The 25,805-nt window shown below is 46.1% G+C and overlaps 1 protein-coding gene across 1 annotated transcript in view; it reads right to left on the bottom strand.

The window, feature by feature from the left end:
- The window catches only part of PLPP3 (phospholipid phosphatase 3), a 45,239-nt gene that overhangs the window by 6,006 nt on the left and 13,428 nt on the right, over positions 1 to 25,805 (bottom strand). The window contains exons 2-5 of the mRNA XM_065673267.1: positions 13,927 to 14,084; positions 9,193 to 9,476; positions 8,370 to 8,427; positions 11 to 187 (exon numbers count right to left, since the gene is read on the bottom strand). Of these exons, the coding sequence (XP_065529339.1) occupies positions 11 to 187; positions 8,370 to 8,427; positions 9,193 to 9,476; positions 13,927 to 14,084 (677 nt within the window). The remainder of the gene's footprint in view (positions 1 to 10; positions 188 to 8,369; positions 8,428 to 9,192; positions 9,477 to 13,926; positions 14,085 to 25,805) is intronic.

The following is a 25,805-nucleotide window of genomic DNA, read 5'->3' as shown; positions in this document are numbered from 1 at the left end:
CCATACTCACCACGCAGTAAGCCACCAGGGCTCCCTGTGCAAAGCCTGCCAGCACGTCAGTGGGGTGATGCTTGTGGTCTGACACACGGGACAGGCCGGTGTAAAACGCCATCATGATGAGGGTGAACTGGAGGAGGGGACGGAGCAGGCGGGCTCCCTTCCACGTGAATCTGGCCTGCAGATAAAACTGTGGGGAAGAGAGGGAAACAGAAAGGTTGCGTTAATTTGAGGGCAGCGAAAGAGAAGCTTTGCCCTAAATGTGCACACATGGCAGCAAGCACCCTGTGGGGCTGGTCATGGGGCTCCTGCACCCCTGTGACTCAAAGGAGGAAGGAGTTATCGAAGAAGGAGGATGCTCTTTGCAAATGTGTGGCCCCCAACATGCAGAGAGAAGCGGAGCTGGAGGGCTTTTAACCCATGGAGGGGATGCAACAGAGGCAGATGGGTACACCCCATCCTTAGTGAGCCCAGGTCAAGGGCATGGGAGCCCCTGCATTCCAGTTCACACCACAGCCCCACTTCAGCCTCCACAAGACATCCCATCGGGCCAAGTAGGGGAACTCCTCCCTATGGCTGTTTAGTGTGTAACAGAAGCGAGGTCCCAAAGCTGAAATAAGCAGAACCCACAGCATCTCTCAGGTGAAAAACAGGAATCAGTGCAGCAAGCCACACCTCCAGAGCTAGCCCCAAGGATCCTCAGATGCAGCCACAACCTGTGACAACATGCAAAATACAATCCTCTAACATTGCTGTCATGTATCCCAGCCTGAGCCCTGGGGTTTGCATGGATGTAGGGAGCAGCCACTGCATCGCTTGGCATGGGAAGTCATTCCTATCCAGCGAGGGAAAAGCAAGTTCCTGGCTCGACCCAAAAAGACAAAGCTGACGTGACCTCAGTTGGACATTATCCCTTTGCCGTGACTATCTCAGGCCCATTTCCGTTTCAACCAGTGGGCACGGCCGGTTCCTGTGGGAACCGGGAAGCTGGGTGGGAAGAGAGGACAGGAAAACGGCAACCCACTGCCCACAGATGAGCAGGGAGGAAGGCAGTGGGAAGGGAGGGGACGCTGCATCAGCCTTCATGCTTGCAAAGCAGAGAGGCATTCAATGGCTCCAGAAGTGTAAAAGTGCCTGGAAAACACTGCTAGGCTCCTGCAGCTCAGACCTACGTGGGCTCATCCACAGAATGTATGTTCTGCCTGCTCCTAAATGCAGCACTGGAAGTCAGACCCAGTATGCTTTATGGGACTCAGCAACATCAGAGGGCTGGAAAGGGGTTTAATACCCATTTACGATCCCTTTTACACACCCAGAGCGGTTTACACTGCATTGATGTAAGAGGGAATGAAGCTCTTGTTGGGTTCCCACAAATAACTTAACGACTCCATTTACCTATAAAAGCAGAATTAATTGGAAAACTGATAAGGGGGAAGCATAATTTTGGCCAATTTAGTATGTTTGGCTGTTGCATAAATATTATATTTACCCCTTTGGAAAGAACGCAGGCTGGGCTCTCGAGAGGAAATGGAACATCATGTCATTTCAATAGAGCAGATGCTCCAAATTACCCAAATTGTTAGCCAATTAACATGGAAGAGAACAGTACCAAAACAGCTCAGTGCTGGCTAATGCACATTATGATTCTGGGAAATATATCTGCAAACCAGCCAGAGTCTGGGAACTGAGCCACGTCACCACGGTGCACACCCCACACCATGCAAACTTGTGTACACGATGCTATGGGATGAGTTACAGCTGTCTAGATCGCACAGCAAACCCATGCTGATGCAGCCCAGAAAATGGGCCACAGGTCTGGTTGTCTAGGTTGTGATAAAGCCCCGCCAGCAATGAGGAGGTGCTTTCACTCCAGGTAAAATGCTGCCATCACTGAACTGGAAAGCTAGAGCTGTCAAATATAGCACAACCGCATCCTGCACAGGCACTTGCAGTGATTTAACAGCAGATACTTCATCCTGCAAGCAAATAATCTCTCTGAGGTTCATCAGCAAGGAACTGTAATCTCAGATTGCAATGCTTAGGCTGGCTGAATTTTCACTGCCATGGTATTTGTGCACCCAGTGATCTGCCACCCAGAATAAACTGTGCAGGGAAGGATACTTGTGGGAAGTATGCAGGGAAGGTTTTAGGCTGAGAAAGTTGGGGCTGTTCAGCGTGGAGAAGAGAAGGCTGCGTGGAGATCTCATAGCAGCCTTCCAGTACCTGAAGGGGGCCTATAGGGATGCTGGGGAGGGACTCTTCGTCAGGGACTGTAGTGACAGGACAAGGGGTAATGGGTTAAAACTTAAACAGGGGAAGTTTAGGTTGGATATAAGGAGGAAATTCTTTCCTGTTAGGGTGGTGAGGCACTGGAATGGGTTGCCCAGGGAGGTTGTGAGTGCTCCATCCCTGGCAGTGTTCAAGGCCAAGTTGGATGAAGCCTTGGGTGAGATGGTTTAGTGTGAGGTGTCCCTGCCCATGGCAGGGGGGTTGGAACTGGATGATCTTAATGTCCTTTCCAACCCAAACTGTTCTATGGTTCTATGATTCTAAGGTGGTGATAGAGGGTGCTGGGAGCTCCAATGTCTTTAAATACAATTTCTCAGTCTAGAGACAATGTACCTTGAAAAAACTATTTATGAAGAGCATTTTTCAAGCACACAAAAGATAGAAATACAAGCTATTGCCATGGCTTAAAGGACTTTTCTTGTTCAAGAGCCTCAGCCCAGCCCAGATGACAGTGCAAAACTCAGGTTCCAGTACGTTGTTGCAGAGCAAAATTATCTCCAAGTATTAAAGCTTATAGACTTACGCTCAGTTCCACCACACAGACTTAAACCCTAATGTCATATTGTGACTAAAGACATCAGGATTAGACATTTTCCAACTGAGTTGAATCACAGAATCAACTCAGCTTGAAAAGACCTCTAAGACAAGATAGTCCAGCCATTACCCCAGCACTGCAAAGTCCACCACATGTCACTAAGGGCCTCATCTACACTGTGAACACTTCCAGGGATGGTGATTCAACCACTTCCCTGGGCAGCCTGTTCCAATGCCTGAGCCCCCTTTCAGTGAAGACTTTTTTCCTAATGGAAGTCTTGAGGCTCTGTCACATTGACCTCCTTAAGAAAGAAACTCGCTGCTGGATAATGTGACATTTGTCCCTTTTGCATAGCCTTGACATCCCCTCCAATCATTCCATCCCACAAGCTTGGTCTAAATAGTTCCTCTGCAGGGGAGGATGCGAAGTACCAATTAAAAACTAGCAATAAAAAGCAAACACCATCTTTGAACACACAGTAAAGCAGACACTGCTGGAGCTGAAGTGATTGAAAACCAACCCTGTTTGTATATACGGACCCATTCCTTCCAAAGCACAGCACCAAAGAGTGCCTAATGTACGCAGTTCAGCCCTGGAAAAAGAGTGTAAAGGCAGCGTGGCACCATATGGGCTGTGCTGAGGAACACCCAAGTGCCCAGCACCCAATTCACACCCATGCTTGTATATCCTGGAGGAGCAAAACAAACCGGAATAGATGCACCTCAGACACCACACTGTCAGTGTAAGGATCTCGGCTGAGCTCCTTTCATTGCTCCAATCAAAGTCTTGGGAAAATTGCTGTTTAGTTCCCCATTCATAAGGAAAAGAGGATAACAGCGCTTTTCATACTCTAAACACCAGGGTGCTGTGCCATAAGCACTTCAGAGGCAAGCCTTGGGGTACTCTGAACTTTGCCTCTTTCATACTGAGGGCAGAGAAACCTAGTTAATAAGAGAAGATCAGAAAGTAAAAGGGGAGCTCAGCGGCTGAAAAGATCAGAATTTCCCTAAAACAGGAATTAGCACTCTTAAGAAGAAATGGGAAGTTCCTGGTAATTTATCCAAAAACCCTGCTTTTGGTTTTTCTGAAACCTGGGAGCAGATATGAACTGCTGCTTACTAAGGACTGCCAGATTTGGTTGGGAATGTGGGGCTGGATGGAGCCCTTCCTGGGAAGGGATGGAGAAGCAAGACCACAACCAGGGTTCTTTCCACCACAAACCATCACAGGGCAGCGAAACTCAGGAGTATCAACAAGAGCAAGGGTGGATGAAATGAAATGGGCTCACACAGAGCAGGAGTTATTTGGAGCTGCCATCCACAGTCTCCTGGCAGAGGCCGAGTTACCACAGAGCAGATGGCTTGAGGGACGTCACAGTGCTCTTCTTCTGCCAGGGGACTTCCACAGTGGTGGTGGGGACAGCCCATGACCGTACGCAACCCCTGAGTAAACCCTTTGAGTAGGAGCTGGCAGGGGACATGGGCTAAAAGCATCACCTCCAGCCTCCCGGGGCTTTCTGCCACCCAGAAATCCCATCCTCTTCATGCTCTCCCCACCGCAAGGCTGAGCTCCACCAACCACGTCCCTTAGTCACACCTTCTGGGAAAGAGCTGACCTTGTTTCTGACTGTCCGACCTGCTGTTACCTCCATCTCCAGCCCCATCTGCAAACAAAGTGGTACCCAGAGTGGTACAGAGCCAAAACCTCTCAGACCCAACCTCGCCCTGATGTAACACAGTGCCCTGGCTGGGCAGAGCCAGCTGGAGGAAGGGGAACAGAAGAATTCAGCTTTCAGCACCAAGCTGGCCAGAAGTCAAGGACAAGGAAAGGGCAAAGACCTCCCAGCAATGAAGGCACACGCTGGTTGCCTCTTCCTCGCCCTTGCTGATCCTCTAACCTCATTGGGAACATCCCCATCAGCTCAGCAACGCAGTTCACACCTCGACCCTGGCCTCTGATGCAATCTCAGTTTATTCGCTTACTTAGGTCACCGCTAAACTTGACTCCAAGTCCACAACCACCACGGAGTTTCCTTCACATGGACACGTCATTGCTCAGCAGCACCAGAGCCCTGGGACCTTCACCCTTCAGCAAGAAGCCCCAGTGAGAAGCCTCACACTTACCCTGATATAAATACATATTAACTGTGTTTGTGTATGTAAAATTAGAGATGGAAGGATAATTTTACATATGAATTAGTAGAGCGCTCTTAAACCTATTCTGAAGTCTTCAGTCTCACCCACCAACACACATTAAATACACAAACATCCCTGTTTTACTCTCATTTTGTCCAGAATCGGCCAACATTGCTGAGGAATATTTAGCTTTTCTGATATTAATTTAGCTTTCCTGCATCCTCTCTGTGGTTGGCTGGGATTTCAGGCAACCTCATGCTGCAAGAAAAAAAATCAGCATTATGGTCTCACATGCTCGAGGGGAGCAGAAAGCATCCGTTGCTCTCCGCAAAGACTCCCAACATACATTAAAACTAAACCAAGAGGTGCAAGTCAGGTCCAGAGGGCTGCATGAAATAAGCTGTTACGTATCACCTCTTTCCTCAGCCTGCTATAAATACATATTATGGGCTCGCTCAGCCAAGGAGTAACAAAGCAAGGAAAATTAAGACAAAGAGGATTACCCAACTGTAATTTCCCCTTTTAAATGTTTTATACAAAGGCCTGATGTTAATTGAGTATTCTTGGTGACAAGAAGGCTCCGAGAAACTTAGCCATGAAGTCTCAGCATTTAGAACTAAATCCCAGGGGATTTTACTGTGTTACAAGTGCCTTTCCCCAGGACTTTTCCCCCAGAGACCTGTGGGGCTTGGCCTTTAGCCACCTTTTCCTACTGGGAAAGGCTAAACTGCTTCGCCTTGATGGAAACTGCCAGGCACTGCTGCTGTGCCAGGCAATGGGGAAGCCATGGTCACCCATCCACTGGCCACTAAATCCCTAGGCAAATCCAGCCCCATGGTGCAGGTGAAGCCCCATGGGATGTGTGGGAATCAGGTATCTTTTAATAGATCAACCTCGGCTTTCTGGCACTCGTCTCCATCAGGTGAGGCAAACTTGAAAACATTATAATTCAGAATGGGCTCCAAGAATGAAGGCAGGGAACGACAGGAAAGACGGGAAGTGACTTATCCTTGAAATATGAAGTATTGTTCAATAGGGAATGCACTCAGGACGTGGCTGATCAGCTCAGTCTCTGCAGCACACACTCAGCCCCATAGACAACCCCAGTTCTGCAAAGACTGACTGAATCCATCTCCTGCAGGCACTGGCATTGTGGATGCCACACTTCTTACCAGGCTTTCCAAACCCCGCTGGTTCTTTGAGCTGAGCAAGACAGCAGGGTTTATTCTGCATAAATCCCTTCGGGTTGTCATAACCCCCTCTAGTTTTTAGATTGTTTTTGGATATTATATTCCTGTCCAACATGACAGATTTTCTGCCTCCCTTCTTCTATGAGATTACCTTGTTCAGGCCCTGGCAGTGGCCATGAAGCTGAAGTGATGGAGAGCAGGGTGCTGCTAGACAAGTGAGAAGCATAGAATGATTTAGGTTGGAAAAAGCTCTCAAGATCATTGTTTCCTTGCCCTGATACACACCACATCACGCTGTTTTGTCTCAAGTTGCCTTTTTCCACCTTCAATTTATGACTGAACACTTGGTATAATTTTTTATAAATGATTTTTTAAGGCACAAGGCAACTGAACAGCTGCTCGGAGCCTGCTACCAAACTTATCCCTGTTTCGGGACAAGGAAAGAAATCAAACCATTCTTAAGGGACTGGGTGTCAAAACCCCTCCATGGCACAGGATAAGCGGAGCGGCCTGTTGTACTAGATCGAGAGGGACAGGGGCAGAGGCTGCCGAGCACTGATAGCTCAAGCGCTCCTATATGAGGACAGGGAAGGGCAGCCAAGAGAGATCGGGGCAGTTTTCTGCTCCGAAGTGTTATGCAGGAGCTAAATGCCACTTGTGAAGCCTGCTGCAAAGTTACAAACGAAATCGGGCAGCAGGCACTGGTGCAAAGCAGTGCTGGAAAATGAGCCATGAAGGTGGAAATGCAGGGAGGGGGTGAACGCTTGCCTAGCTGGGCACAGCACCCCAGGTTTGCCCTCTAACCTGATAGATGCTGATCATGCCACGTGCAAAAGGTAAAGCATCAAGCTTGGCTTCCTAAAAGGCCTGGGAGCAGCACCTACTAAAAGAAACAACCCTGGAAGGACAACCTAAATCTTGCTGAATGGAGAGAAACCACCACTGACTTAAGGACTGGCAGTGCTCACTGTTTCCGGATGCCAAGACTGAAAGCATCTCTGGGCTGACTTATCCGAATCCGATCTCCTCAGAAATAAATAAATACCAGCGTGAGGGATGGTTTTCCAAACTCAGCTTGGAAAGTTTTGCAATGGCAGCAGCAGAGGGCTGAGCCTCCTGCAGAGAGCCACCAGGGTGGCTGTGCATCGTAATGGCTTGGAGGAAACAGGCAGAGTATTTACTGGAGAAATTCAGACGCTTTCCAAGAATTATATAAAATAAGAAGGAAAACAAGGAAAGAACACACCACCCACCCCCAGCAGCCTGGAGAGCTCCGTCATTAAACTGCCCACAGGGAGGGGGGATCCAGGGCTGAAAAGGCAGGAGGGAGTAGTGGTCACTTATCTTTTCAGAGGGTGAAGGGATGGGGGGGAAGCACTGCTCAGAGATAAAAGCTCATGTTTAATGTTTTTATCAGTGCCATGCTGTTTCTTTGCTTTCTGATCTGAGCTTACAGGAGATGGGATGGGGCACAAATCTTGAAGGGAATCCAAACCTTTTTTCCTCACTTAAAAAAAAAACTCCTAAATAATTCATATATGACCATATATATGTCCATATATATATATTACCATATACATACACACATATATATATACACACACATATATACATACATACAAAAACCCAAGCAGAGATCATTCTCCAGACCCTCCCAAACGCTGTGTGTGGATCCAGCCCCTTGCAGTTTGCCCCTGCAGCCCCGGCAGGAAGCACCTTGGCAGCCGCCCCAGCCCCGGCACAGGAAGGGTAGAGCCATTTCTCACTGACAAAGAAAAACAAGTCCCAGCCCTCGGGTCCGGATCCAGCCAGGCAGAGGCTGCTCCACCTGCTCCGCTGGCACATTTGGGAACCAGCCTTTGCTCCCCAGTGGCACATCTTTCCCCCCACCATTGCAACATGCCGGCTCACCCAACACCTTCCCCAGTGGAAACCACAACGTGGGGTGAGCAAAATTGCACAGGTCGCCCACAGATTTAGTAGGATTCGGATTTAATTGCAGCCTTGGCTACATCCCAAAGCTGCACACCACAGGAGTCTTCAGCCCAAATCACACCACAGGGGCTGAGAGTGGATCTTTCCACTACTGGCTTGTTCAGGCTCTTTTTTTCCACCAACCCTTTATCTCTGATGCTCATCGTGCTGTTATTGCTATGAAATGCAGGTGAGTGCCTTGGGAAGGGGGGACAGGGATAAATCTCAACCTCAAGCAAGGTTACTTACCACCAAATACAGCATGGTGTAGAGGGAGAAGGACGCGTGCCCGGAGAAGAAGGATTTCCTGTAAAACAAAGCAGGTGCTAAGAACCAGCCACTATAATCTTCACTATCAGAATTTGATACGTAATATGGTGACTTATCTGCTGCTACCAAGAGGGTGCCAAAGCAGAACAACCCCCAACCCCCAACCTTTCAGGTTAGAAAACCTTCATTATCCGCCCTGCTCATTCGTGAGGCAGAAAGGGAACGGATGGACAGGATGCTCGCATTGTTCGTCCCTTCCTGGTCTACTCGTGGGACAGTAGTTATTTCCAGGATAACCCGATAACTCATCGTCTCGCCTCAAATAACCAGGAAACTGTAAAGAAATAAGAAGTGAGCAACTTCTGCTGTTGCTTTATTGTAGCGTGCAAAGTGTGGGCCTGGAAATGTCAAAAATGAGCATCTCATGGATTTGATAGAGAGCTCAAAGGAGACGCCCTGGCAGCCCTGCCTGCATGGAGCCTCAATGGAAGAGAAGCCCTCTGCTCTGCCGCATGGGACAGCTCGAGCTGCTCACCATGAGCTCAGCTCTGATGGTGCATTCCCACATTGAGCAACCGCTCAGGAAAACAATAGCGTAGGAGTAAAGAGAAAGGAAAAGAAATATTGTTCAGCTGAGTCCCACAATTCCCAAGGGAAAGTGCCTGTCGCTGGTAAGTTACAGCCTTCACAGAAAGCAGCATTTGAATCATCTATTGCTGGCAGAGAAACCCCCTTGAGATATTTAACATAAGACACCGTTTTGGTAGCAGCAACCCATCCCTTTGATGCGGTGGGCTCTCACCTGGCTTCCTGGACCTTGCTGTCGTTCCCCCTGCAGGTGTAGTTCTGGATGTAAACTCCCTTAGCACAGTTGATAGTGGAGAAATCCAAATCGCAAACTTCCAGGAAATGCGGCCGCAAGCGCCCGACGGACACTTTGGCAATGTCTGTGAAGGACTGGCTGATGGCACAGCCGAAAACGAAGCATCCCACCTGCTTGTAGAGTGCTGCCACATAGGGGTTCTGGATGAAGGACCTTGATTTCTCCTTCAGGTAGTGGATGCGGTAGAGCTCTCCCGTTATAATCTGTGGGAGAAATGCAACAGAGAGGTTAGAGAGCAGGAAATATGCTGGGCAATACTAGTGATGGGTGGTAAATGCAGGGCTAGCATCTTGAACCAGGAATCTGCTTCTAGAGTGAGGAAGGAGAGAGACCAGCATCTCTTTGTCCTCCTTATGTTCCACTTCCAGCATTACAGTGCTCTAAGTGTTGTTTATTGGAAAACTCAATGAACAACACTTAGAGCACTATAATTACTAAATTATTGAAATACTGAATTATTGAAAAATTCAATGAATGAGAAAGAAAAAAAAGCTAATTTTCATTTAGCACATTGGCATATCTTTACAGAAGTGAAACAGTATCCAGATCTATACCAGCATAATGGAAAAAGTAGCAATTCAACGTAAACCAGATAAAGAATCAGTGTGTGTTAGGGAAGGAGAGGCCAGATCACTACCCTCTTATCAAACTGATTGTAGAGGAAAACAAATGAACAATCTCCTTATCTTCCTCTCTGCAAACCACAAACAGAACAGGGTAAGACTCCAAAAGCCCCAGACTTTGCACATTCTGGCCCAAAATTTGCCATCACCAGACCCAGTTCAAGTTGCTCAAACCTCTGTAAACGCCAGCTATTTCTAGGCATTCTTGCCATTGCAGGGCAGCAAATTACATTTCTCTTGGGTCAGGGGTGCTGGGGTTTGACAATATCACCATAAATCACTGTCAGGGAGCAGAAGACCTGGCTTCTCATAATTCCAACTCTGAAAAGGCAGGTTAATGAAAATCAGGCTGTGAAATGAAGTCCAAATGTCTCACCTCTCCCAAAGAGGCAAAGGCTTAAATTGTTCTCCGTCACGTTACACACTTAAGTTTTGAGCTCCAGATTTACAGCTTTAGGATTTTATTCATTACTTTAAATGTTTTTATACCCAAGTAATAAATTGAAGCTTCCCCCCCCTCCCCTTATTTTTCAGCCACCCCTTGCCCCCGCCCCTCTCTAGTCACGAGGGCTATGATACGTAAAATTAACTGTCAGGAAAAATGCCTTCATGTTAATCCCTTTCTGGAGCAGCCAGCAATATTCCTCCTGGCGTGGCAGCCTGCCAGAGGCATGCAGGAGACAAGGCTCCCCTGCCTACCTATTTTAAAAGCTTGGCACAACCTTTGGAAAGTAATAAACTGGAAAATGTATAGCAATTAGACTAAGAGGAGATGAAGCTGTATCATTGTTTGAACTTAACTCGTACCCTGGCTTGAAAAAACAAAGGTTGACCTAAGGCAGCTGAAATCACAGCTAAGCAGGCTTTATCAAAGAGAGATACAACTATAATATACAGAGGGAGATTACCCTTGGATGGACATGGAGGTTCCTGCACAAGGACACAGCCACTGCCTGCAGCCTCTCAAAAGTCTAAATTCACAAGAAGGGAAGCTATGAGCCTCAAAACTCATGGCTTTTGCAGAGGGAAGATGAGACGAATTAAGGATGACACCCAACACTAGCAGATGTGCTGTTACTCCAAACCCACAAACAGGTCCATGTAAAACCCAAGGCTCTTGGCCTGGGCCAGGCATGTGACCATTTTAAACAGGGACCAACAAAAGTCTGGGGATTAATATTTTTCTCTCACCGTTGGTGGTCTGGGTAATTGCACACATGTAGCAGATTGTAAACTGGAGACTTCATTCCCTTGCTAACACGCTGCTGGGCAGCCATGAACCCTCCCCGCGTAGTTAAAGCCATGGCTCAAGCTTAATGAGAAGCTAAAAAATTGGGTAAACTTGTGTTTTTGGCAGGGCTGTCCCAGATAAAGCAAGACAGTGAATAACTAATGCAGTACAGATGTGCATGATCTGAACAGACATCCCAAAAAGAAAACAGGTCTTACAGATATTAAGCTCTTCTCAGGCCCTGCACTGCTGCTGAGCCATCCATATGGGATATGTGCCATACCTACGTGATGGGCACAACTCCTGGGGCACTGTCACACTTCAGAAGAAGCCAGTGTCAACCTTTTCTCTCTGTGAAGGCCTTTGGCAGACTTTTGGTTGTCGTGCCCATTTTATCATTATTATAAGGTATCACCAGCAATCCAATGAACCTGTAATTACTTTTAGAGCTTTTCTCATCGCTTATGTCTCTGGTGTCATGTCCTCTGTGTCTAATCACATCGAAGCGTGTCACCTTCAGCTGTAAAACAACCAGATAATCTGCCTTTGTAACTTAGATTATGTAGGAAATGAGTTTTCTTAGGTGTTTTCCATAGGCTTCCAAAGTCTATCAGGTGTGGGGACACAGGGCCTAGAGCAGTGCTGCCCATACTAGGCTCAGGAAGAGGACAACGTCACCTTCCCCCAGCCATCCCAGGGACCATCAACATGTTCCTGTGCTGATCAAATTAACCATCTTCCAGCAAGAAGAGCAGTCAGGAGAGATGAAAGAGTGTACAGCCAAGGGGCAAGAGCCTCCCCAGGGTCATCTGCATGGAAATTTGCCTGAAGCCAGTAAATACACAGGTATTAAAACCAAACGCATACCCTCTCACATCCTGATTGAAGCAAAGGTCTTTGCCTCTGCCGTTTACTTAACGAGCACTCTGGGTGTCCTCAAGCCATTTAAGACATGACCTAGACCTTTTACCCCGGGCTAGACTACCCATGACGCCACGTAAAGCAAGGGCGTGAAACATTGGCTGCACCATCCGAAACGCCAGCTCCCTGGAAGTCCTCACAACCACAGTCCTGCCTTCCGAAAGCAAACGTTGTGAGCGAAAGGAGCGGAGTCAGTGCCTTGTGGATTTGGAAGGAATTCCTATTATGCTACAGTAATTCTGGTATCTGGGTTACATCTGAAAAAAGAGGTCAGGCTGACTTGAATTTTCCATGCACGCTGCCATAGCAAAGGAATCTGTTGCTTCAATTCCTCGTTAGCCATTTGTATCACTCAACAGCAAATAACCCAGCTCTTGAATTTACCTTATTAAGTTACATTTGTTGTGGGCACAGTGAAACCAGGGCAGAAACATCTAATTCTTTGGGGATTTTCTTTCTCTTTTAATTGACCTGCTATTTCATGGTAAAAAGTTGATGGATCACATAGGCAGCTGATTATGTTTCCAGTTTCTGTTCCAACTCCTGTATTTGCCACTGCCTCATTACTGATCAGAAGCACACTCGGCATGGAGCCGGCGTGCAGATAGCCCAGGCAGTAATGTGAAAATGAGAGGCTTTTTCATTTTGTTTTTATGGCTTTTCCACACTCGGGGGTAATTCACCTGCAGGGGAAAATTCTGCTGTGTTTATGGAATTGGGGGTCTGCCACCTTTTGGGCTTGTTTTGAGGAAGGAGAAAGCATAGGAACAAGGCAGGTTTGAGGACCTACTTTGCTAAGTGAGTATATGTGGTCAGGAAACAATGGAGAGATCAGGAAATGATGGAGATACGCACAGCATGAAGCAGCAAGGCTGAGGATAGGGTATTACCAAAACAGGCACCACGCCATGCTAGAACACTTATTGCCCGTGACATTGCTCCTGCAGGGAAAGATGATGGCTAGGAGGGGAACAAGCACTCCTGAGCTCACCCATCTTCACTCCTCCCATCGGAATAACCAAGAGGAAGGCAGCATCCCTGGGAAAGCACCTTAGTGGTGCTGACACCAGGTGAGAAGCAAAATGTAGGTACTTTTCATAGGGGAATTTCATCTTCAGCTGCAAGCGTTTAGCTAACAACCAAGAGACAGGTCTTGCCTTCTGCCCCAGCACCAGATACACGTTGGCACAGGGAGGCTCAGCTCCACGGGCTGAATTTTTGGCTGACATATAAAGCTCTCACCATGCAATTGTTTCCTAGCACAGCTCTAGGAAAGCTGGCAGAAAAGAGAAATGAGGAGGCATTAGGAAGGTGGTGCATTAACTACTTTTTATAGCAAGAAGTGTGGGAATATGCTCCCCTTGGAAGGTTTTAATTGTCTTTTTAAAATGGTTGTAATATACAATCTCTTAAAAATCTAATACTAAGCTGTGAAACTTTTCCAGGCACCAGTTAGCTGAAAAGATGTATCCTTTTTTTTTTTTTTAACCTTATAAAATAGGCAAATACCAGGAGTTATTTGAATAGGGACAAACCATGCCAAGTCCTTACTGACACTCAAGTCTTTTTGTTTCTACTCTGAACTCTTACTGGAGGGTGAAAAAGCTCACAGACTTGCCCAAACAGCTTTGGGCCTGTTTATAGGCTTCAAGAATAATCTCATTCCTCTTATTACAAGCTCTCATTTGCAACTGTTTATTGCTCCACACTTACACAGAAGCCAAGCAATCGCAGAGATGTGTACCTTGGTAGACAGCGTGGACACACCAGCAAGACTATGTTAAATCCCATGCCAGTGGTGCCACTGGCTAAAGAGGTGACAAAAGCTATCAGGGATGCTCAAGGGATAGCAGAGGAGGTTTTGGAAGTGGTACTTACAGCGAGGATGGCGATGAGGATGCCCGCGGCACACAGCACTGCATCGTTGATAGTCTCCATTGACTTTAGCGGGTACCTGATGCTGTCGTCATCGCAGTAGAAGCCCCGCTGGTAGGGCTGGATTGTGCTTGTTTCAATGATGAGGAAGGGCAACCCAGCTAGAAAGAAGGGAACACAACAACAAAACCCATCAGCGATAGAGCTAAAGACAAGCAGCTTGCCAAAAATGGACCCAACTAGAAAACCTCTTGCAAGCCATGCAGCACTGCTCCTGATGGTTTTCCTTCCATGTTGTTATCTTTCCAAAGGGAATAGCATTAGGATTTGTTTTTCCAAGTTGCTCTTGCAGGGAAAAAGCATCTCCTCTGTTATGGTTATCAGATGTCTGCGCTGCCTGGTTTCAGTTAAGCCTTGTGCATTGCAAATATTAACTTACAGGAATGGACCCCTAAAGGAATCCCTCTGCAAAAAGCCATGAAAATGAATCTGGCACTTTTCTCTGGGGAGGGCCTGATGCTCTGCTGAGCGCCCCATGGCAGGGCAGTCCCAGAGCTGTGCAAACAAACCCTGGAAGATCAAGTATCAGCACAGCTTCCCCTACCCTGGTCAGCCCAGCTACACTCCATCCCATTACATTTGTGCCTTTGAAGCCTTCCTTGGCTCTCTCCTCTTTGTATTTACAGGGTATGCGTGTGCCTGTACCTACTGATGCCACAAGACTACATGCTTTGAGCACCTGTGGGACACCCACCCTTGACCCATCCGTGCAAGGGGAAGCTGAGCACACACCCAATCATCCCATCCAGAATAGATGCTGAACTCCCACTAAAGCCTGTTCACCTTCAATTACATTAAAATGACAGAAAAACTGTTTTTAAACAGTTTGTGAACCCTCTGTGCAGGAGACCTGCATCTGCCCAGCTCAGCTGGACCTTTGCACTGGGCCTGGAGCAGATCTGCCCCAAAACATGGTGTGATAGGACGCACAGTATGGAGGGGACACTGCAAAACTGCTGTATATCTGTATTCTTCTGACCTTCTTAGAGAAATACAGTTTTGCCTTAAAGCTAGGAGAACCCCGGGGTGTTTTACAGCCACGATGATACCTTGGGCCAGGCACCCTCCTTTCCTTTGCCTCAGTTTCCCCATCCATCTTTGCTATTAAGCCCATCACTAAGGGGAGCAGTGTATCCTCACCAAAACAAGCCCCAGATTCTTCGAAACCCACATTGAGAGTAAATCACAAACCACAAGGCACAGGAAACCCTCCTCCCACTTGCAGAGCGAAACCCAGGTAAGGGGAAAACAAAGGCACAGTGGTTCGAGCTCCTCCTTGAGCCAAGACAACAGGTCTCACACCCGGATCCTACAGAAAGCAGTAGGGAATACTTGTCGACCACTAACTTGCTTAAGTATCTGTGGGTTTGTTTACACAGCCAGAAGCCAAAGACATCAGAGGGATTTTCCCTTCTAAAACTAATAAAAAATAAGTTAAAAATGAAATGCTGTTGGGTTTAACCTAAGCTTGTCCCCAGTACATTTGTAGTGATCATGATCTGTTAGATGTTATCAGCGAGGGTACCATCCAGGCTGTTAAAAAGTGTCATCAAAACAATGCTCCCCATCTCCAGGTGAACCACCTTCTGCATTTCACTTTGTGCAATCCGTTTTGGCTCCTTTTCCAATATGTTAATAGGTTCGCCTAATCCAGGATTATTCAGGGGTTTTCTTGGTCTTAAAAGTGAAGGTCTACCTCATTTGTGAGCAGGAACAACCACACACAGACCCGAAACCCCCCAGGTACGCAAGAGCAGCCAGGGCCATTGCTGAGGACCCCTTTCAGATCCTTTCTAAAAACCCTGGCAATGGGTTCATTGCAAGTGCTGGGCCCTGCGGAGCTTGGCAAGGCGGGATGGTTTCCACCACATGTGTGAACCAGCAAGGAAAGGTTTCAGAACTGCCTGCCCAGCTCAGATTTGGTAAATAAAGATTGGACATCTTGTGTGAATCCAGTTGATCTTCATTCCACTATTTAACCGTTTTGATGCTCAGCCAGCTTGGCCCCAGAAAGTGCCTCTGATGCCAGCAATCCAATAGTAATAGGCCACTTAAAAAATCCTTAGGTTTCCCAATGAAAAATTGCAGGAGAAGAGCTAAAGTCACTCAATGTGATCCAATTTCACATGCACTTGAAGCAGAGGCGTAACAGTTGAACTCGGGGAGTAGACATGCCACGGTTATGTGGCTTATTGTTATTTCTCCAGTTCCTCTTGTTAATAGCTTTCACATGACAGGTCTGTAAAACACATGTTCCCACAGACAATAAAATACATCTGAAAGCTAAAACTGGCTTAAAGGGAAAAAAAAAAAGACAATAGTGTTCCTATACATTATGTGAACCCAGGAATAATAAAGATTTGTTTTCCCTTCATTCATTGAACAGCATGGGGTAGTACTTCCACGCTGCAATTATATGTACACTTGCCACAGCTATAATAAGAGCATAACTGACCTATATGCTCCACAATTTCTTAGAGCACACATAGGCATAGTTTAGAGAAATCCAATGGTTTTTGTTTTCTCTCCTACAAACTTGTGGTTCAGTGGGATATTGCCAATCAAGTCTTGATGTTTTTCCAGCAAAACAGTAACCTCAGATTCCCTTTTTCTCCCCTTTTTCTCTTTTTTTTTGTTTTAAAAACATAAGAAACATAAACATACTCTCCATAACTGCACGGATATTACTCAGAAGACATAAGACACCTTTGATTTCAAGCACTGGGTGAGAGGCTGCTGTTTCAGCTATAATTACCCAAGGAAGAAAAGACCCCAGCCCACAGTAAATTGTGCTTAAGATGGCTCTTCTTCCACAAGGATATTTCCTGGAGGATGGGTTGTCTAAGTCTCTTGGTCACCACCCACATTTTTGTTGGCAAGGGGGTTCCAGTCTGTAGTGGTGCCAAAAGGCAGCCAGAGAATGAGTTTTGCAGAAAAACACTACAGAGGGAAGTCTGGAAGAAGACAGAAAACTAAATGTGGAGAGAGATGCCTTTAGGATCCCTCAGCAAAACACCACAGAGACATTATTCACACTAGGAGAGGTGCCAGAGGCAAAGTTATCCAGAAGAGGGGCTACAGCCCACACACCCTTGGAAATGGAAGACAAGCAGCATACCACGAAGATCATAGAATCACAGAATAGTTCGGGTTGGAAAGGGCCTTAAGATCATCTAGTTCCAGCCCCCCTGCCACAGGCAGGAACACCACACACTAAACTCCATCACCTCTTCTGCCCCAGGTATAACTCTCTGATTTGGTGTTTTAATAGGAAATTCAGTTTATGTATTCTGCAGTGATTTGTATCTACAAATTCAACAGCTGGACCCCAAAAAGATGCCGAGTTTTCAACCTCTACCATTTCCCATCCCTACCCACAGTAGAAAACTACTAGGAATACAAGAGGTACATTTCAGTAAACAGTAACAAAAGCTGACTTGCATTGAAGAGAGTTATAGACATGCACAGTAGACAAAAATTACAATGGTTTTGGGGATGGTCGCTCTTCCCCCCAAAATGACCCTATCTGGCTGTTCTCTCTATGGCTATGGTTCACCTACGTGTACAGACCTATTGCAAAAATCTCTAGTAACACTGTAGAAGGGCCTCACATCCTTCTTAATACTGGTATCTCCATGCTGAGAAATTCCACAGCAGCCTGTGGACCGTACCCTAAGGCATGGAGGCAATGCCAGTGCATCCATATAAGACTGTGCAACCAGAGAAGTAGTTATCCCCATCCCACAGAGGAAACAAAAGCACAGAACAACAAAGGGATTTGCTCATTCCAATGCAAAAAAGGTAATCAGAGCGAGATTACCTTTAACATCCTTCACAAGATGAAGGAAAGGTTTTTGTCCTTATATAAAGGGTGGTGTGTTTTTTGCTTTAACAGCAGAACAAGGAAATCCCAACCACGTGCTTTTTTATCTAACTATGCTGTAGGAGATCAAACAGGGCTCCAAACCATGAACATAATAGAAATCTCTTGGGGACTGATCCTGCCCCATCCAAATGGGCTCAGCCTTGCTCCGAGCAGCGCAGAGCAGGTGTGGACACTAAAGAATTGTGTGAAGCACCACAGGATGCCATGGGGCTGGACATTGAAAAATGATGTTGCTTTTGTTGGGAGGAAGTCCAAGTGACTTGGTGACCTCTAACTGCTGGTGTCCTACATGAAGGTATTTCAGGGCAGGGTTTAAATTTATTTGTCTTTCCATTTAATAAAGCCAATCAAGTTTGGAAATCTAGCACCAATTTAAAACTACTCCCTTCTTTGGTCAGCACCTTTATTAAGAGTCAATTAATAGGCAACAATCCTGGGAAGGTTGGCAGCATGAAAGCCAAAACCCCACCACCAAACCTAAACAAAAAGCCTTGCAAAACCCCTGCATACTCCCTGACCAGCTTGAAATGTGCATAAAATCAAAGGCAGAAGAAAAAAGGGCTCTGTGCTGGGCACAGCACTTTGAATCTCAGTCTTTGAAAAGTTAATGCCTGTGCAGATTTAATGGGGGGGGAAAAGGAAAATGAAGACGGGATAAGCTTTCGTTGGCCACCCATCAGAAAAGCGAAGGGAGCAGGAGGGGAAGAGGTATTTCTGTAGTGACCCACCCATGCAGCTCATCTTCCCAGCCCTACCTCACCTTTGCACTGAATTAAACACCATTAGGGGCTTTTTCTCTTTTTTTAATGTTTAGTTTTGATGAGGGTTGGGATTTTTTTCCTCCCCACTAAATCTTTCTTCTTTCAGCCCTGCAGGTCAGCAGGATGTTGCTGGCTATCTCAACCAAGCAATTGTAATTTCTCACAAGCATTCTGTAATGTGTTTAGCTGCCGGCGTCCGGGCCCTGGGTGTGTTTTTAAGGTTTCTGTAGATTAGACATGGTATCATAGAATCATAGAATCATAGAATCACAGAATAGTTAGGGCTGGAAAGGACCTCAAGATCAACCTGGCCTTGAACACTGCCAGGGATGGAGCATTCACAGCTTCCCTGGGCAAGCCATTCCAGTGCCTCACCACCCTAACAGGAAAGAATTTCCTCCTTATATCCAATCTAAACTTCCTCTGTTTAAGTTTTAACCTGTTACCCCTTGTCCTGTCACTACAGTCCTACTACATCCAGCTTCGTAAGTGAAAAAGATCATTAAATAATTTGGTAGGGCTGAGCTGGGGATCTCATTCCTCATTCAAGACACTCTTTGTAAGTATTTGGGTACCTGCAAGAGATGGGCTTTCTATTTGAAGTCCTTAGTGGCTGATCTTCGGTACATATAAACCTAATTCAGTTTACAATCACAGAACCATAGAATGGTTTGGGTTGGAAAGGACCTTAAGATCATCTAGCTCTAACCACTATTTGTACGTATTTTAGAATGCCTAAAAGCTAGATTAGCCTATGGGAGGCTTTTATTAGGGCTTTAGAAGTTGGCTTCCCCATATGCTATAGAAGAATCGCAGCACTACGGGCCAGCCCTGACAGTGAGCAACTCTCAAAGCCAGTTGACATTACATACATATATATATACACATGCAGAGATACCATTTAATAACACAAAGAATAGAAGTATTTCCCCGTTTCCATCATATAAGGCCCATCACAACAAGGCCTGATCCTGCATTAGCATCAACAAAATGAGTGGCTGAAGGAGTTTGGTCAACCAAAAAATAATCTCAAGGGGCCTGACCCACAGCCCAGTGGCAGCCAAAAGAAGGATCCGACTGCAGCCTGGATTGGGCCATTCTGTTGGGATTCTTACAGGTCTTGAAAGCATCAGCTATGTGCCTCCTTCCCAGTGTTTTTCACTGAATGTGGATACTTGAAGCCTATGCATTCACAGGGGACAACTAGGCTAACATCAGAAATACAGAGTACCATCAGTTCTTACTTCATTACCTTCATAATCTTAACTGTTCTTCGCCTTGGTTCCAGCAGTCCAGAAAACTGCTCTGTGCATCTGCCTGTATTTTGGAAACACATCTAATACTTCTGTTTGCAAAACAGATTCCCATTCAACTCTATTACAGTTCCACTATTCTCAGCTACACAAGACCCATGAGGATAGAAGATTTTCCAAACACACAAACAAACCCCAGACTTTACTGCAGAACAGGTACCTGCTTTAAACTACTAAAGAACCCATAAACAAGGATTGGCATAGAGTGCATTTCTCTGTTTTGACCTGTTTGGAAAAGCCCTAGAATACAATGGGTTGATTTCCACAAAAAAAAACCCCTCAAGATACAGTTCCTTTTCTACTTGCTGTAGGTTCTCCCATGTAACTCACACTAACCTATGCATCTCAATCTGTCTGGTCTCCTTACTCTCAAGAAGGTGGTATTTCAGTTCACTTTATTAGGAGTTATATTTTAGCCTAATCTTAGCAAAATCAACATAAACCTCACCACTTTAAGGTCCAGCAGCTGTTAGTGGGCTTCAAGTTCATTTTGACATGGATGATATTTTCTGTGTTCTTACTTTTGAAGGGTTTGTTCATTTTTTACTAAGAAATGGTTATTCAGGAACGCTGAGCAAAATCCCTTCTCATGCTGCTAGCACAACAGCAAACAAGAAGAAAGCCAACAATATTCATTTTCTATACGCACAACACTGTAACACTGATGACCCCAAGCTGAAGAGGTATTTGAGAGGTGCCTCTAAAAGGAACCAACAGTGATGGCAGGAATGACAGGTATCTGCTGCCCAAACCCATCATCTAGAGGCAAACCCATCCTTTGCAGTAAATACAGCCCTGTGCAACCTAAAGCATTCTCATTGACCCAACCATCCTGGGCGAATGTTATTATAGAAAGGCTCTTGGTCACAGATACTTTAAACCAAATGTCAAATTATTCGCACGTACTGAAAATTCCTCTGGATTCAAAACCTCAGCAGAAACATTTCCTCATGTGGTAGAGCACGATGTGCCAGCTCCACGCTCCAAGAGCTCCAGATGAAAAGAAGCTCTGCCATTGGCTTTGCTGGCTAAAATACTGCTTTTAGAGAATACCTCTTACCTATTTGCAGAGGTAAACACCACCTACAAAGGAAGAAAGAGGAGAAGGGAATTCTAAGAAGTTGGTTAAGTTGTTCCTCCTGGGAGTTTGGCATGAGTGGATGTATTAAAAGAGCTTTATATTAAAGTGCACATAGACCTTTAATACCTAAAAAATGCATTAATAAGAACAAAAGGTCTTATCCAAGCCACAATACCTAGATGCACATGAAATTCTGCCTTTGTGGGGTAAGGCAGATTTAAGTCAGACTGGCTGACCAGCAGAACTTGGAGAGGGTGAACATAAAAGATATTATCAACAGCAATCCAGAGCCAACACAATGGAAACAAAGCCATCATTTCACATTGTCTACAGCAAGGAATAAAACGCAGTACACTGTGAAAACCCAAAGTGTCAGCACCTTACGAGGCACCTCTACACGTCTTTTGAGGCACCTCTATACATCCAAGTGCTTTGGAAGGCCTCACAGATATGAAAAGTCTGACCTAGAATGACCCAGCTTGAATAAAGGGAAGGGTGAGGGGAAGTAAGATCGAAAATGTTCCTGTGAACTCTGCAATACTGAAGGCAAACAGATCGTGTGAAAAAATACACTGTGGCAACTATTACGTTTCCAATTACAAATAGAGCGGACATGGATTACACTGCCGGTCAGCAGGGTTTGGAATAAGCCCTGCTTCACCACAACTCCTCAAGCTCTGCCTTCGAGGAAGGGCTCGGAACACTGCCCAGCCCCAGGAGCACTCATGCTGTGGGAAAGGGGCACAATACCCTGTTTCCTTGAGGGAAATCTAGGAGCTTTCTTCCAAACTGATGTAAGGGTGAGCAGAGCGGTTGCTCCTCTTCATCCACATCATCCCACTGGCATACACTAGCTCTGTGAACCCTGATAATTCCCCCTTATAACAACTCTGCTCCACTCCATCAACTTCTATTCAAAAGGAAAGTTTCATGGGCCGTAGGTATTGCTTTAATATATAACATATCAAGAAGAGATTCTATATCTTGGCTTGCTGCCCCTGACCACCACCACGTATAAGCCCTGGCTCCTTCTCTTTGCACAGCCACACCAGACCCTAAGAAGAATGACTGGAAATATAGAAACCTTCAGCCAACCTGATACGGTTGACAAAATTACCTTGATTATTGTTAAATCAATCAAGGTGCAAAGCTTTTGGGGCAAAACTAAAGCCACTTAACCTGGCCAGCATCAGGCCTCTTCAGAAACATTCAGCTGCTGAACTTCCCAAGCTTCCTCTCCCCCTTCCCAGAGCATCCCAGCCAGGCACTGCAGCTGTAATTAAGCACGGTTTGGGCTGCAACTGCCCCTGTGCAGGAGGTGGCAGAGCCCTTGTCTGCAGCACTGAAGGCTGCCGTGAGTAGGTTTCTGACCCAGTTCTGTCAATGTACCTATTGTAAACGCAAAATCCTTCTTCAGATTTGAAGCAGCAGCCACCTGCACAAATAAGGTTGGGTTATAACTCTGTAACCGAATACAAGCACTGGAAGATTAAAAAGTTTGTAGTCCAAAAGGCACTTCTGACCTTTCCCTTAAAAGTTCACTAATCACTTTTAATTCATAATTTATACCCTCTTAATATACTTGCTTTATATAATACCCCCCTTTTCTTCCCCCCTCCCTCTCCTCCTTTCTTTTTTCTGGAAGTTCCCCAGGAGAAAATGGTATTACACAACTCCCTTGATTAACTGGAAATGAAACTTTTCCCCCTCGGTAGTCGAGATTTGGTAGAGTTTCCAGGATATAATGCATCGTACACAGTGCTGAAAGGCAAAAAAATGTGCGCATAGGTGGAAATGATCCAAAGGCCCTGCAAGCGATGGGAGTTTGATCTCAGCAGTTCCTAAAGCAGAGCTTAAGGGAATAGGCTTTGCCTATTCACTGATGGGTTAAAAAGGTGTAATATTATCTCTTTTTTCCCCTCCTTAAGATCACTCAGTTCCAAACCCCCTGCCCACGGGCAGGGACACCTTCCACTAGAGCAGTTTGCTCCAAACCCTGTCCAACCTGGCCTTGAGCACTGCTGTGGATGGGGCAGCCACAGCTTCTCTGGGCACCCTGTGCCAGTGCCCCGTCACTCTCACAGTAAAGAATTTCTCCCTTATATCCAACCTAAGCTTCCTATGTTCAAGACTGAACCTGTGGTTTTTGAGGACAGCATGGTTCCATGCTGCACACCATTTCAGACTTCCGGGTGCTTTTAGTGCCCTTAAGAAACTTCATATTCTGCAAGTCCAGGTGATGCAGCAGTGTCATAGCATCGCCTAAAACATCACCACCCTCTTCTGCAAGCACAGGGCCACTACTGGCACAAGGGCCAGCCACATTGGGCATGTCCATCTTGTCACAACCAGCGTGACAGCAGCCCCTTTCCCACACACGGCCCAAACCTGCATGTTGCAGCCAGGTGACATCCCATAACCCCATTTCCTTAGGACATGGTATAAACCAGGCTGCATCCACTTGGCACAGGCAATGGCTGGGTCTCTATTCATACTGACTCAAGGGACACAACATGTACTGTGCTTTTTAAACCCCAAAATGGAGAACTCCCAGTTTCCCTTTCCAGGTCCCTGGTAACAACGTTGTGCCCTGCTGTCAAGGAACATATGACTAAATGGAAGAAAAAAGGTTAAAGCATCCCAACGGAATAGCAGTCCTTTTTTCATTATTGCAGTTAATTTTGACAAAGGCTCTTCTGTCCCCATAGCCTCCCCCCATCTCTTTTTGGAAGGGCTTTGTGCCAAGTTGCATTATCCCTCTTCACCATGGTACTGCCACGAAGCCCGCCTGGTATGTTTGCCTAAAAATCACAGGTTTTCATGGAAATTGTTTTTATCTCAACAACAACTCCCTTTGTCACCTCAGACATGAAAAGAGGAAGAGAAGAGCTCAGGCTCAAATCCCAGCCCAGCAACAAAGCATCCATGGAAAAGCTCCACAACCTTCCAAATCCAACAGCATGAAAACCTCCAAACCCCTTTTACTACTTCCCTCCTAACACCAATGCATCCACAGTCCCATGTGACACACTGCAACCCACTTTGCACAACCTCCATCTTAAAACACTTTGAGGCTTGGGAAAAAGCCCATACCATCAGTGGGGTTGTTTTGAAGGATTTTTAAATGGGAATAGTTTCTTTTCTTGCAGCTCATCATGGCAACCAGAGCCTGCTGGCTCCTGTCAGCGAGGCAGGAGCTCAGCAGCTCATAGGGGGGTGTCCTCTATTTCCAGCCTATTTACTGCTCTGTTGAGAAAGGCGCCTATAGATGCTCTAGTTCTCAGATGGGAGTTTGGAGAGGGACTCAGTTATTCAACAAACCAACCCTTTCTAAACGCTGTCAAAGGAGTGATTTGATGCCTTTCAGTGCTTACTATACAAAACACTGAAAGACCAGCGAACTTCAAAAGCCGCAGAAGCGGAGCTGGAGTTTGGCAGGAGTTCATTAGCTGCCTGTGTCCTTCTGTGTGTGGCTTGTAATTACATGCAGACTTGATGCCAAATCCTCATCTACCGAGGGGTACCAATTAACGTGCTGCTGGATGATTCACAGGTAGCTCATGTCAAGATTTATACAACCGGTGTGCCAAGTATCCCATGCTTGATTATTATATATTTTTTAAGCTGGAAAGGTTTTTATTCCTCTTTTCAAGTCATTGTACAAGCAAGGCTTTGGCAGCAGAATTGGGGTTGCCCAGCCTGTTCCCAGGCCACACACCAGTGGTAGTGATCCTGCTGTCACCATGCACCAGCATCTACAAGGAGACACGCATCCCTTTGTGCACTGGGCAAGGGCTTTCCAAGTTCTACTGTATTTTCCCTTTGTACAAAGCAGACTTTTGTGCTCCAAGAAGAAAAATCTCTAAAACTGAGGTACAATTTGCACTCTATACTTGCTTTCCTGCTACTTGCACTCTCTTACTCCTATAGGTAGATAAACAATAACAGCAAGAGCTAAACAGCAGCTGGAGAAGGTGAGGAAGCAGGTAACCAAAAAAGGGTAATTCACCTTAGGGAGAGAAAATGCATACAAAGCTACATCTCCTGAGGGAAAATATAGCAGTTATTAGATCCTCAGACAAAAAAAATTAACCCAACTCTACTTCTCTTACTTGAAGTCTGTATCCCTTTGCAGCCAGCTGGCTCCCAACGCAGCCCTTGGCAATTAAAACCTTGGGAAGTTAAACACAACAGCATGGAAGCGAGCCTTTTGTCTTCCTGCTTTTTCATTCTTCTCTTCTGTTTGATCCCTGAACAGATTCCTTAAGCTACAGGGAAACCATGGGCCCAGTGGAGCATCTTGGCACTGACTTGCAGCAGACCTCCAAGAACACTGGTTTGCCACCACTGCTGGTTTTCCTATGGAGAACAGGAGACCCAGTCCCCATTTCCTTCTTCTGCTTGACTTTCTACCTTCCAAAACCAAAGCGAACATACTGAACTTCTCCCCACAGCATCTTGGTGGCCTCCCGTCCCCAGACACACCATGAAACAAATGGCACGAGAGGGACACTAGTTCAGATTTACTTGATAATCCTGGGCAAAAACAAGACTGTAAACAGAGGCAGCAAGAGGAAAATTACAGTAATGCTCAGCCTCGATGTAACACTGCTCCCAAAACTACCAGCCAGACAGCTACGCACTCAGTCATGGGTTTGGATGCTCTATGGAGATACATGTAACAACCAGAAACCCTCATTAGCAGTAATTTGATGGCTTTTGCTCTTCCTTTGCCACACATCTGGTTTCGATGTCAATTTTTCTGACACCCATGTCTCCCA

The sequence above is a fragment of the Lathamus discolor genome, chromosome 3 (assembly GCF_037157495.1).
Source record: "Lathamus discolor isolate bLatDis1 chromosome 3, bLatDis1.hap1, whole genome shotgun sequence".
In the NCBI taxonomy this organism is placed as follows: Eukaryota; Metazoa; Chordata; class Aves; order Psittaciformes; family Psittacidae; genus Lathamus; species Lathamus discolor.
The sequence above is the reverse complement of the archived record's forward strand: the minus strand, read 5'-3'. Positions and strand labels throughout refer to the sequence as shown.